Raw genomic sequence first — 11,756 nt, forward strand, 5'->3', positions numbered from 1 at the left:
GTGGTTCTGAAAGAGAATGAATGAATGAATGAACGATGTCGCTAGGTCCTTATTTCTTATTGACATCATTTGTGCAACAAATCTTTCTGAAGACTTAATCTATTTGAAATATCCCGCTCCTGACAAACAAGAGAAAGGACTGGATACCAAAAAGAATATATATGTACTGTATAATGAACATGGATGACCTACGTGATATTTTTCACCTCACTGGAAACTTAGTCTCCAGAGTAACAAAAGCTATTGAACAATGGCAGACTTAGACTAAACAAACTTCGATCCACAAGGGAAATTACTTGGTCACAATAGCTCAGTTGCATACAAAAACACTCTAGAAAAGACAAAGCAAAAGCAAAAAAAAAAAAGGAAAGTAAGTGTGAAGAGATAAAAGCAATAAATAATATAGATAGAATACATGTTACGCAAAAGCAACGCACTGTAATGTAAAGTCCAGATGGACTAGTGCCAGTGAACTGTTTATGTCTAAGCATGTAATTCCTTGTGTGCTGTGTTGAGAAATCTGATGTTCAAATTTATGTGTCGCCTGAATCATTCTGAAAATACTGTAGTTGTATTGCTGACTAATCTTTCATATAGTGCTGTACGTTACACATATCTGTTCTGGAAACACTGGTATGACTGCTTCTAGAAAGTATAGAGCAGGGGTGTCAAACATATGGCCCGGAGGCCAAATCTGGCCCGCCAAAGGATCTATTCCAACCCGTGGGACAAATTTGTGAAATGCAAAAATTACACAGAAAATATTAATCATTTTAGTTCAGGTTCCACATTCAGACCAATCCGATCTAAAGTGGGTCAGATCAGTAAAATACGATTACAATAACCGATAAATAATGACAACTCGAAAATTTTCTCTTTGTAAATGTAAACATTTTTATGTCATTTTACTGTATTTATACTAAAACAAACTATCATTTCTCATTAAAAAAAAAGAATAACCTGAACAAGTATGAACCTGAAATGTCTTAAGAAGTGCAATTTTACCAATATTCTGTCTGTTATTAAATGTTTGATGTATTTGTAGAGCCGCTTTGATCTGTAAGTTATAATGTACATGTGTAAATGATCAACTGAAGTATAAAACTGTTAAAATTGCAGTTATTTTTCTTAAGAAATTTCAGTTTGTTTCTGTTATTCACATTGTTTTAAAGGATAGTTTGTAGATGTAAACATTTTTATAATGTCATTTTACTTTTTTCATTCTAAAACATGGAGAAAATTTTGGAGTTGACATTGTCTATATATTATTATGTTATTATTTTATTGGTCTGGCCCACTTCAGATCAAATTTGGCTAAATGTGGCCCCTGAACTAAAATGAGTTTGACACCCCTGGTATACAGGTTTATTTAATGTGTTTGTATTTATCTGTTTGCTTTTTAATGTGGACGAGTCTGTAATAAAGTTTATCTATCTAAACCCTCATTAAATGTGTAAATCACAGTTAATTTTATATGCCTATAAAGTTTATACTATGTATATTTATCTACCAATGCAGGAAAACCTGGTGTGCTGACGTTAACCTTCAACCTCCAGTCCAGACATAAAATAGTACCACACAGGGGTGATGCGACATGACGCGCATTGATATAGTGTTATCCGCCCCGTCTGACCTCACATCCGTCTTCCCAGACAGACTTTTGTCTGCCGGCATTTTCTTTTTATTTTCTCTGTCGACTTCACCGGTTAAACTAACCGTCTGATTTATTGGCCGGCTCAAGGCTGTTCGATTAAGACCACAGACGCTACACAATGCCTGGATTTTCAGACAGAGATCGTGGCAGAGATAGAGGGTGAGTCTAGTGTCAATTGTCGGTTTCTTTGACGTTAGCCGAAATGAACGCCTTAGCATACGGCTGTTAGCAGCACCGCTGTCACGGAAATACGGGCTCAGCTAGAAAAAAATGCAGGCTCACTCCGCTAAATAGTAATGAAATAAAACAACAGTGACGGTTCTAATGGTATGAAACGTAGTTGCATTTTGTGCTCTTAATGGTATGAGCCTCCCAGCCGATTAGACGTAAAATGGCAGCTAACGTATCAGCTCTGTGTCGGTGGCTGTGTGGTTTGTTATCTGGCCATGTGACGCAGCGGTAGCTCAACATTTGTGTCGCAGAGGCCCAGTTTATATTTAACGACACATCTCCAATTAAGGGTGTCACGTAGTTTCACGTAATGTAGGTAAAATATCCCTCGGTTGATCTGTCAGTGATAGATAATCAGAGAGGATGACTGCAGCAGTACTGTATCAGACACCTCAGTTTGTCACATAATGATGCTGTGGGCTCGGCTTCGATGACAGTGGGTAGCATATTAATAACAATGTCAGTCAGTTCCCTTTAGATTTAGGCATTACCTAAGAATTAAAACAGTACGCCTGAAAGACTCGGTCTTCATCAGTAATGTCAATTCACCAGTTCATTTTTTAAAACGTCTTCGCTTTTTTATTGTCAAATAAAGAAGATAAAACCAATGGCTCTTCTTTCCAGTTAAACATCACATCTGTCGAACCCCCCACCAAAATGTGATGGACATTATTTTTGTCTGCTTAAACCTGACATAACCTTTCCATAGACACAGTGTATAACATTACATTAGTACTAACACAGTTGTATTTGTAAAATGTGCTTTATAGGCAAGACTCAAACTTCTCTTATACAGGGGACATTTCCAAGGGACACCCTTGTATTATAATACAGATTTTATAGTTGCTATTACATGCACTGATAGATGTCACTTAAATATTTGTAATATAATGCTTTTCAGCCTAAATACTTACTGAAACATTTCATAGTAATAAACAGAGGAAGGGCCGCATGAATCAATGAAAAAGACATGTAATGATTGTCAGTAACGTTGCAATTTGTGATGCTGTGCAATTTTTGGAATGCACTGATTACTCACTTATAAATATCATGACACATGTGCAATATAAACTAACATTGAAAAATGCAAAATGTCTGGACACAGTGCCACTCTGCTCAGGGTCACTAAATCCAAAATATTACACAATAGAGGTGTTATTTGTTTTTGCCATTTCTGTAATTAGATCCCCAAAATCCTCCTAAATCTGGACCCTAATTGCACAGGATGCTGTTATGATATTGCATCCCCAAACAGAAGTACATTTTAGTTCATCATATTAATGTATTAGCTTAGTTAATGTTTATCATACTAATGTCACTTTATTATAAAACAGGGGATCATTTTATGAAATTTGAGTATACCCAATTTCTACATCATAGCCACATAGTGGCTGAACAAAACAACAATCTTCACAGTCTGAAATGAGGTAGAGGTGCATCAAAAAAAGATACAATAAACCAAGCTGTGCCCAAAACAGCTTAACAAAGTTATTTTCCTTTTCTTTTACCCCTTTTGAACTCTCCTATATTCTGATTTCCAAGAAGTACTTTCTTGCTGATGTGCTTTCAGTTTGTTTTTCCTCTACATCACTGTTTCTCAACCTTTTTTGAACAAACACCCACTAATGGCATTAGGAGACCCCCCCCCCCCCCCCCCCCCCCCCCCCAAAAAAAAATAAAAAAATAAAAACAATTGCAACCATGGGGGTGTGCATTATTCTATAAGTAACATGACGGACCTGTTTGCAGAGGACGTGGTGGGTTATATAGCTCAGTAAGTAAAGCCCCCTCACCTCATCATTGGCCACCCCCCGAAAACAAATTTGTGATGGGGGGACCCATAAGACTGGGGGGAGTATGTGAGTATCTGTTATTTGTCGGACATGGGCTCCTTGCACTGGGAGGAGGGGGGTGAGTGATGTATAAATGCCTCCCGAAGATGTCCCAACGCTCTCTGGGGGGCAGTACCACCCCCGTTGAGAAACACTGCTCTACATGATGCTGCTCTTTTCAGACTCACACTTTGTTAGAGGTGTCCCAGCATTGAGATAAGTCTGACACCATGATCTATTATTCCGCATGTGGGGCAAAAGTTCTCTGGGGGTGTTTGGATCGTTCTTTAAATGTCTTATGGCACATTGAGGACGGGATGGACTGACCGACTTTGTCAAATAGTAGCCTATCAGAGAGAAGTTGTTTTGGTGCAACATGTGGCTTAATTCTTCCAAAAGAAAATGCTGAGACATGAAAACCATTGTCAGAATTTAGTGGCAGCTTGGAGGTTGTTCTTTTTTATAGCTCAAACCAGTAACGTCCTGATAGGAGATGGAAGGAGAATGCCACTCCTGTCACTGCATGACTCAAATGGTTGTACAGTGGCTATTTTCTGTTTCCTGCAGCACTATTTTAGTTTTCATGTAATTGATCTTAAAAGGTAAAAGTGTCCTGCAACAAAGACGCAGATAGTAAACCCAGAAATTTCAAGTTATCAGTGTAACTGCTTGTCAGCACAACAACTTAAATTAATGTGCTTATTGGTCCTTATTTAAATCACTGATAGAAAGCTCTGAACAATTCATAATAGAAGTGATATCAGTCTTACAAGATATATCATTCAAGCCAATGATGCAGCAGTGGTTTGCATTCTGATTGTGGCCCAAAGTTTTCATAGGAAGGAGTAATTGACACAGTATGCATGTTGTATTGGCACAAATAGTTTTCCATTTATAAATATGGACTTAAACTGTACAGTTCTGCTTTGCATTAAACTCTCCCTCCCCTCATTTTTACATTAGTTATGGTGGAGGCCCACCTCGTTTCGGAGGTGGAGGAGGCGGAAATAGAGGTGGACCACCTCCTGGAAAATTCGGCAACCCCGGTGAGAGGCTACGAAAGAAGCACTGGAACCTTGATGAGCTTCCAAAGTTTCAAAAGAACTTCTACCAGGAGCATCCAGACGCCACACGCAGACCAATTGTAAGAAAAATTTGCATTACAGCTTAAATAAAGAAAAGATAAACCACAGATATCCAGCACTTATAGCAGAGCCAAACAGACGTAAGCTTCTATGTCTTTATTGACGTTCGATATATTTTTTGCAGCAAGAAGTTGAGCAGTACCGGAGGAGCAAAGAAGTTACAGTCAAAGGCAGAGATTGCCCCAAACCAATTGTAAAGTTCCATGAAGCAGCATTTCCAAGTGAGTTCAAATTCATATCTCACTATCTAAACAAATACAAGGCTTCCTCTGCCTAGCTTATGAATACACAGTTCATTTCAGAAAATACATTGCAAATGTCAAAAATTCTGACTTGAGTTTATGTGTTCCTCTAGGTTACGTCATGGATGTTATTGTCAAACAAAACTGGACTGAACCAACTCCAATTCAGTCTCAGGGATGGCCAGTAGCCCTCAGTGGCAAAGACATGGTTGGAATTGCTCAAACTGGATCTGGGAAAACCCTTGCAGTAAGTGAGGTTTTAAAAACTGTCTTCTGGCTCCATGTGTTCTTTAAACCCTCACTAACAAGAACCAGAAGAAGCAGAATAGCCTTCCTTGCTGCCTGAAGCATTTCTGCTGTAATACAACTTCTTTTAACTTTGAAATCACCCACTTGAAAAGATAGTTAACCAGATATGGACTTTGTTTCATGTAACAGTGTTGTACATTTTGCATTAGTCACCTGAATGAGAAAAGAAACCATTAATATTGTTGGTGATAGACTACCTAGATCACAGGTGTCAAACTCCGGTCCTCGAGGGCTGGTATCCTGCATGTTTTAGATGTTTCCCTCTTCCAGCACACCTGACAGTTGTTATCAGGCTTCTGCAGAGTTGGATGATAGGCTTATCATTTGAATCAGGTGTGTTGGAAGAGGGAAACATCTAAAACATGCAGGATACCGGCCCTTGAGGATCTGAGTTTGACACCCCTGACCTAGATGATAGATTAGAATGAACTGAAGTCATTTGAGATAAACCATATCTACCACTTGCAGCTAACAACACTTTATCCAGCTGATGTTGTGGAAGTAACCAACCTTGCTGATATTGGAGAACACTAACACACTTCTGTGCACCGTGCGTTAAAATTCACATTTGAACTCAGGATTTTTTATTTTGTTTTTTTAGTACCTTCTCCCAGCAATTGTGCACATCCAACACCAGCCATTCTTGGAGCATGGAGATGGACCTATTGTAAGTTCACTACGCTCGCTTTTCACAAAGTATCACACAATGAATTGTGCAGAAACATGAACACTTCATTGGTGCATAAATCATTACAAAAATTGGACCAGTAATTATGACCTACTCATGTCATTAGTTGTTTTCTTTTTCTCCCTGTGCTACAGCTCTCTTAATGTGTGCAAACTAGTCTCACTGGAAGTTATGAGAAAATAAATAAAATGATCACAATGTAATTGTGGCTGCACCAGTTGTGAAACTCTGGGTCAATACCAATGTAGTGCAAAATGACTGATAGTGATTTATTTACTTAGATTTTTTTTAGTCTCTCCCTTGTGTCAGTAAAACAAAAAAAAAATCTTCATTATTAAAAAGCCCTTTCATTCCTCCTATCCTTGAATAATAAATACTCATCACGCAAGTCTAATTATTGTTATTAAATGCCAGGAGATTTCTTATTAATATTGACTGACGTATAGCTGATTTGATGGAATGTCCACCTTTGAATTAGGTTTTTTTTTATTGTGTTTGTCTAAATCTCCCTTAGTGTTTGGTCCTGGCGCCAACACGTGAGCTGGCTCAGCAGGTGCAACAGGTGGCTGCTGAATACGGCAGAGCCTCCCGTCTCAAGAGCACCTGCATCTACGGTGGTGCACCCAAAGGACCCCAAATTAGAGACCTGGAGAGGGGTATGCTTACTTTGTTTCTTATTATGTGGACATAACATTTACGTTTATTCAAAACCGTTTGTATCTTGTTCATTTGTATGGATTATATATAGTGAAAAGTTTATTTAGCTCAGATGCTAAAGGTGTCATCAGTAAGTATGACTGTCTTATTTTTTTTCTCTTCTGATTTTGTGTAAGGGGTTGAGATTTGCATCGCTACCCCAGGTCGTCTCATTGACTTCCTGGAGTGTGGTAAAACTAATCTGCGCCGTTGCACTTATCTGGTGCTTGATGAGGCTGACCGCATGCTGGACATGGGATTTGAACCACAGATCCGCAAGATAGTGGAACAAATCCGGGTAAGAGACTATTATTTTGTAGCTACTCTAAGAACACATGTTTATCCACATAAACTTTTAGTACTGGCAAACTGCATAAATGCAATCAATTCTGTGTAATTTATACAGTATGCACTGATAGTTGTCTGTTGTCTGCAGCCAGACCGTCAGACCCTCATGTGGAGTGCCACATGGCCTAAAGAAGTCCGCCAGCTAGCTGAGGACTTCCTGAAAGACTACGTCCAGATCAACATTGGAGCACTGCAGCTCAGTGCCAATCACAACATCCTGCAGATTGTTGATGTCTGCAGTGACATGGAGAAGGAGGACAAGTGAGTTTTACACAAAAAATTGTTAAATAATGTAAATTTATTTTCCATCATTATTTCTGTTCAGTATAATATTGGTACTTAAAATCGGTGAAATACTTTTATCAGCCAATGGAAGCATAATGTCTGATTTTGTGAAAAGTTTTTGTTAGCTGTTATTTCTCAACTTTTTTTTTTTTTATTCACTAAGACTGATTCGTTTACTGGAGGAAATCATGAGTGAAAAGGAGAACAAGACCATTATTTTTGTGGAGACCAAAAGGCGGTGTGATGAGCTCACCAGGAGGATGAGAAGAGATGGGTAAGAATCCTTACAACCATTTACTGCAAATGAAATTATGGTACTATGGTCCTGTATGTGAATGTGTAAGTGATGCCAAGCTGTGAGTAATACTTTGCTGCTACCTCTCCCTATTGACATAAGTTTATCAAGTTTGGTAAAGCTGGACTAGTAATGATTAATCCACATTCTGTCTATGGCAGATGGCCTGCAATGGGAATTCATGGAGACAAGAGCCAACAGGAGAGGGACTGGGTCCTTAATGGTGAGATTTCTTAAAATCATTTTTCAAGTTATATTTATTTAGAAGAAGTTCCTCCTTGGTTTTTTGTTTGTCACAATAAGCTGCTTTGTAATTGAATTGGATAATTCCTTCTCTTTTCAGAGTTCAGATATGGCAAAGCTCCAATCCTCATTGCTACAGATGTGGCCTCCCGTGGTTTAGGTCAGTATGCCATTGAGTAGCACCACATTCTTATCAGTGTTACACTTATTTTAAAGAAAGTGGTTTTGCTTTCTTTAACTTTTCTATGCATTTTCTGAGTTTTTCTCACCTTAAGGTGGAGTCTTTGTGGCAGGCGCTAGGCATGACAGTCCCAGGCCTCGAGAGGGAGAAGGATGACATATTGGAAGTGCTCAACTGGCTTGCCACCCAGTGGGCCTAGAGAGGTGACAGCTCTTGTGTGCCAGTGATCTTCAAAAGGCTGTGTGGCTAAGCCTTTGTCTCTGATATGTTGTTGAAATACACGCACATCTGTTCTCTGACCATGGATTTCACCTGACAAATGCCATCCAGCTGTTTCCAACTCAAACGTAAAAAACAGATATGCTTGATGCTGTGACTTTTGCCTTGCATGCTGTTGTGTTAGAGAGCGCTGTATTGCAAGTCACTTGTTTGAGATTTGGAACAATTGTTACTTTTCGGAGCTTGTATCACACAGCATGAGTGCTTGTGAGCCTGTCTAAGCTTTCAGTTTTTCTTTCCCGTCAAAGTGCTGGATTTCTTGAAATGGAGAGAGCAGTTTGAAATACTTTATTTGTCTCTGAATAAATTATGAGACCTGGCACATGTGTTTAGGGGATAGTGGGAACATCTAGTCAGAGGAGAAAGAGAGTGAGACAGCTCAAACCAAAGTTCCTCCCTCGCCTGCGTTTTATAGTCATGTCGAGACCTGCCAACGAGAGACATTTTCTCAAGTGAACACTGGCTTCTTGGAAGATCTTGCCTTGATGAGACTGATGAAGGGGGTAGGGGGAATTGCTCTGTGCTCGCGCAGGGGTATCTCAGGGCTCAGTGCTTGGGCCTTTTTCATCTTTTGAAGGGCTCCTGTCAAATTAGTACATGGTCTATTTGGTCTTGGCAAGATGTGCAGTGTGGCCTTTTAATATCAAGCTTCTTTTGAGAGTGTACTGGGAAAATCGGACCTGCAAAAATATACCAGTGAATGGTCCTATATATTGGCACATGAGGAGGCCCCAGTGCATATCGTGGCCCAACTGCGTAGAAGCTCCTGGATGTCACTTGACAATTTGTGGGGGATTTCGCTGCATTGGGAAAGGACTAGTGAATGCATACTCCGTAATGGTAAGACTTAAGTCCATTTTTTTTTCTCCCTCGGTAACAAAAGGGAGACTGAATGTCCTTTTTGATCTTTTTGATTATGGTAAGCAATTGGAGTGTGCATCGTTTCTCTCTTCCCACAGTAGTATTCCCATGGAGTAGAAGTGTACGCAATCTTATTTTGTTTAACACGTTTCTTCCACAGCCTACTGACCATTTCCTTCCCCTAGCCATCATAGTTGCTAACTTTTCCCTTTGATCTGGCTGTTGTGGTGTGCAAAATCCTGTGTGGCCTCCATGTTTTGTTTTGCCACACTGCAACACTTTCACAGATGTGGAGGATGTGAAATTTGTCATCAATTATGACTACCCTAACTCCTCCGAGGATTATATCCACCGCATTGGACGCACAGCCCGAAGTCAAAAAACGGGCACAGCCTACACCTTCTTCACCCCCAACAACATGAAACAAGCCAGTGACCTGATCTCTGTGCTCCGCGAGGCCAACCAGGCCATTAACCCCAAACTGATCCAGATGGCAGAGGACAGAGGAGGTACATGCTAAGATTAATTTACATTAAGAAGAGCTAGGGATGCACCAATACCACTTTTTTCCAGACCAAGTACAAGTACTTACATTTGAGTACTTGCCGATACAGAGTACTGATATGAGTACTTAATACCATTACAATTCTTAGTTCTTTTTGAAAATGTGCTTTACTGTCATTGTCATTAGTCGGACTGTAACAAAGTGCTGCTACTGACATTTAATGCGTTGGAATGAACATTTCTCAAATCAATCCACCAGGCTGCATCACTCTTAATTAACTATACTGGGCAAATACCTCGAAGAAAAGTAAAGTTTTTGAGAAGAAGAAAGTCAGTAATAATAAACATGGAGACGACAGAGGTAACACTAATGTGGATACTAATGTTGATTTTGATATTGATGAGGGTAGTTGTCATAAATATGTCAGTAGTTTTTCACAAACTCACACAGTCGCTCTGAAAAGATCCTCTGCCTCCACGGTTCCTGGTGGTATTCTCCGTCTGGGTATGCATCCATGAGCACCTGGAAAATGGATGGAATGTACGTAGAGGATGGACAGAACGCTCCGTCCGTATCCGTATGTGTCTAATGTTACCTGCAGTCAGTGCTGCTTTTATCACCGTCATTTATTTTGAAAAATCTCCACACTCTGACATTACTCCTCAGCAGCACCTGCTGCACTTAACTGCGAACGCCACACTGCCCTAAGTGGTATCGGTGTGGTTGTATTGGATTACTTTTATGAGTACAAGTACACATGCTGAGTATCAGACTCGATACATGATACTGATAAAGGTATCGGTGCATCCCTAAAAAGAGCATCTTTAAGAAACTTTTCAGTATGTTACTTAATCACTTAGGTTGTGGTTTTCATGTTAGTGTTTTATAATTGTCTAGTTACACTGAAGTGTTTGTCTTTTGTCTCTCCTCGTCTTCCTTTACAGGTCGTGGACGGGGGGGAAGAGGTGGCTACAAGGATGACCGGCGGGATAGGTATTCTGGGGGCGGGAGAAGCAACAATTTTGGCGGTAGTAGCTACAGGGACAGGGACAGCGATAGAGGGTTCAGCAATGGGCCAAAGAGTGCCTTTGGTGGCAATAAAGCCCAAAATGGTGGCAACTATGGAGGCAACAGTGGTAACTCTAGTGGTAGCTATGGCAACAGCAACTATGGGAACAGTAACGGACAGGGTAATTTTGGTGCTCCAGCAAACCAGGTGGGTGCCTTCGGTAACCAAAACTTCCAGGGCCCACCACAGTTTGGGGCCATGCAGAGGGCTACTCAGAATGGCATGAACCACCCACCATTCGGTTTCACCTCTCAGCCACCGCCACAGGCCCAGCAGCCACCACCTCCACCACCAATGGTGCCCTACCCAATGCCACCACCCTTCCCACAGTAGATATGATATACGCACAATATATGGAACCAATATGATTTTTGTTTAGTCTTGAAATCTTACAGTATGATTATTAATATTATTATTGTTATTATCCTTTGTACTGTTTAACTATTGTTTTGCTTACAGCAGGGTGGAAATATTCAGAAAACCCAGAGCATTAAAAGGGGTCATAGGCAGGTCTCCTATAGTGCAACTACAAGTGCTGCACTTTTCCTTGACTGTTTTTGTGTTACATTCCTTGGTAATTTATTTTTACTAGGTAATGCAGTGTTTTCAGTTTGTGGTATGTTTCAAGTGATGTTATGAAGATCATATAAAAAGGGTGCTTGTAGCCCTTTTTAAATAAAAGTTTAAAAAATGAAAACATTGGTCTTTTTATTTCCATAGACACATTTACAAAAAGGGGGTGGTCTGTCAATGTATATGTAACACATTTTTATCATGGCCTACTGCTATAAAAAGATGGAAAATTGTGAGGAAACTGCATTCAGTTTTTGCACCATTATTAAGCTGCTTACAGAAGTGAAAATTACTGACAGTATTTTTGGTTATGTACACCA

The 11,756-nt window shown here is 39.9% G+C and overlaps 1 protein-coding gene across 1 annotated transcript; it reads left to right on the forward strand.

The window, feature by feature from the left end:
* Positions 1 to 1,631: 1,631 nt before the first annotated feature.
* LOC115420887 (probable ATP-dependent RNA helicase DDX5) lies at positions 1,632 to 11,560 on the forward strand. Its single transcript, XM_030136484.1, has 13 exons — positions 1,632 to 1,813; positions 4,681 to 4,861; positions 4,987 to 5,083; positions 5,218 to 5,351; positions 6,015 to 6,080; positions 6,616 to 6,757; positions 6,935 to 7,095; positions 7,234 to 7,406; positions 7,594 to 7,704; positions 7,887 to 7,948; positions 8,069 to 8,128; positions 9,577 to 9,798; positions 10,739 to 11,560. The coding sequence occupies exons 1-13, from the start codon at positions 1,773 to 1,775 to the stop codon at positions 11,194 to 11,196; spliced, it is 1,908 nt and encodes a 635-aa protein (XP_029992344.1). The 5' UTR covers positions 1,632 to 1,772; the 3' UTR covers positions 11,197 to 11,560.
* The last annotated feature ends 196 nt before the right edge of the window (positions 11,561 to 11,756 follow it).

Source organism: Sphaeramia orbicularis, chromosome 1 (genome assembly GCF_902148855.1).
Source record: "Sphaeramia orbicularis chromosome 1, fSphaOr1.1, whole genome shotgun sequence".
Lineage (NCBI taxonomy): Eukaryota > Metazoa > Chordata > Actinopteri > Kurtiformes > Apogonidae > Sphaeramia > Sphaeramia orbicularis.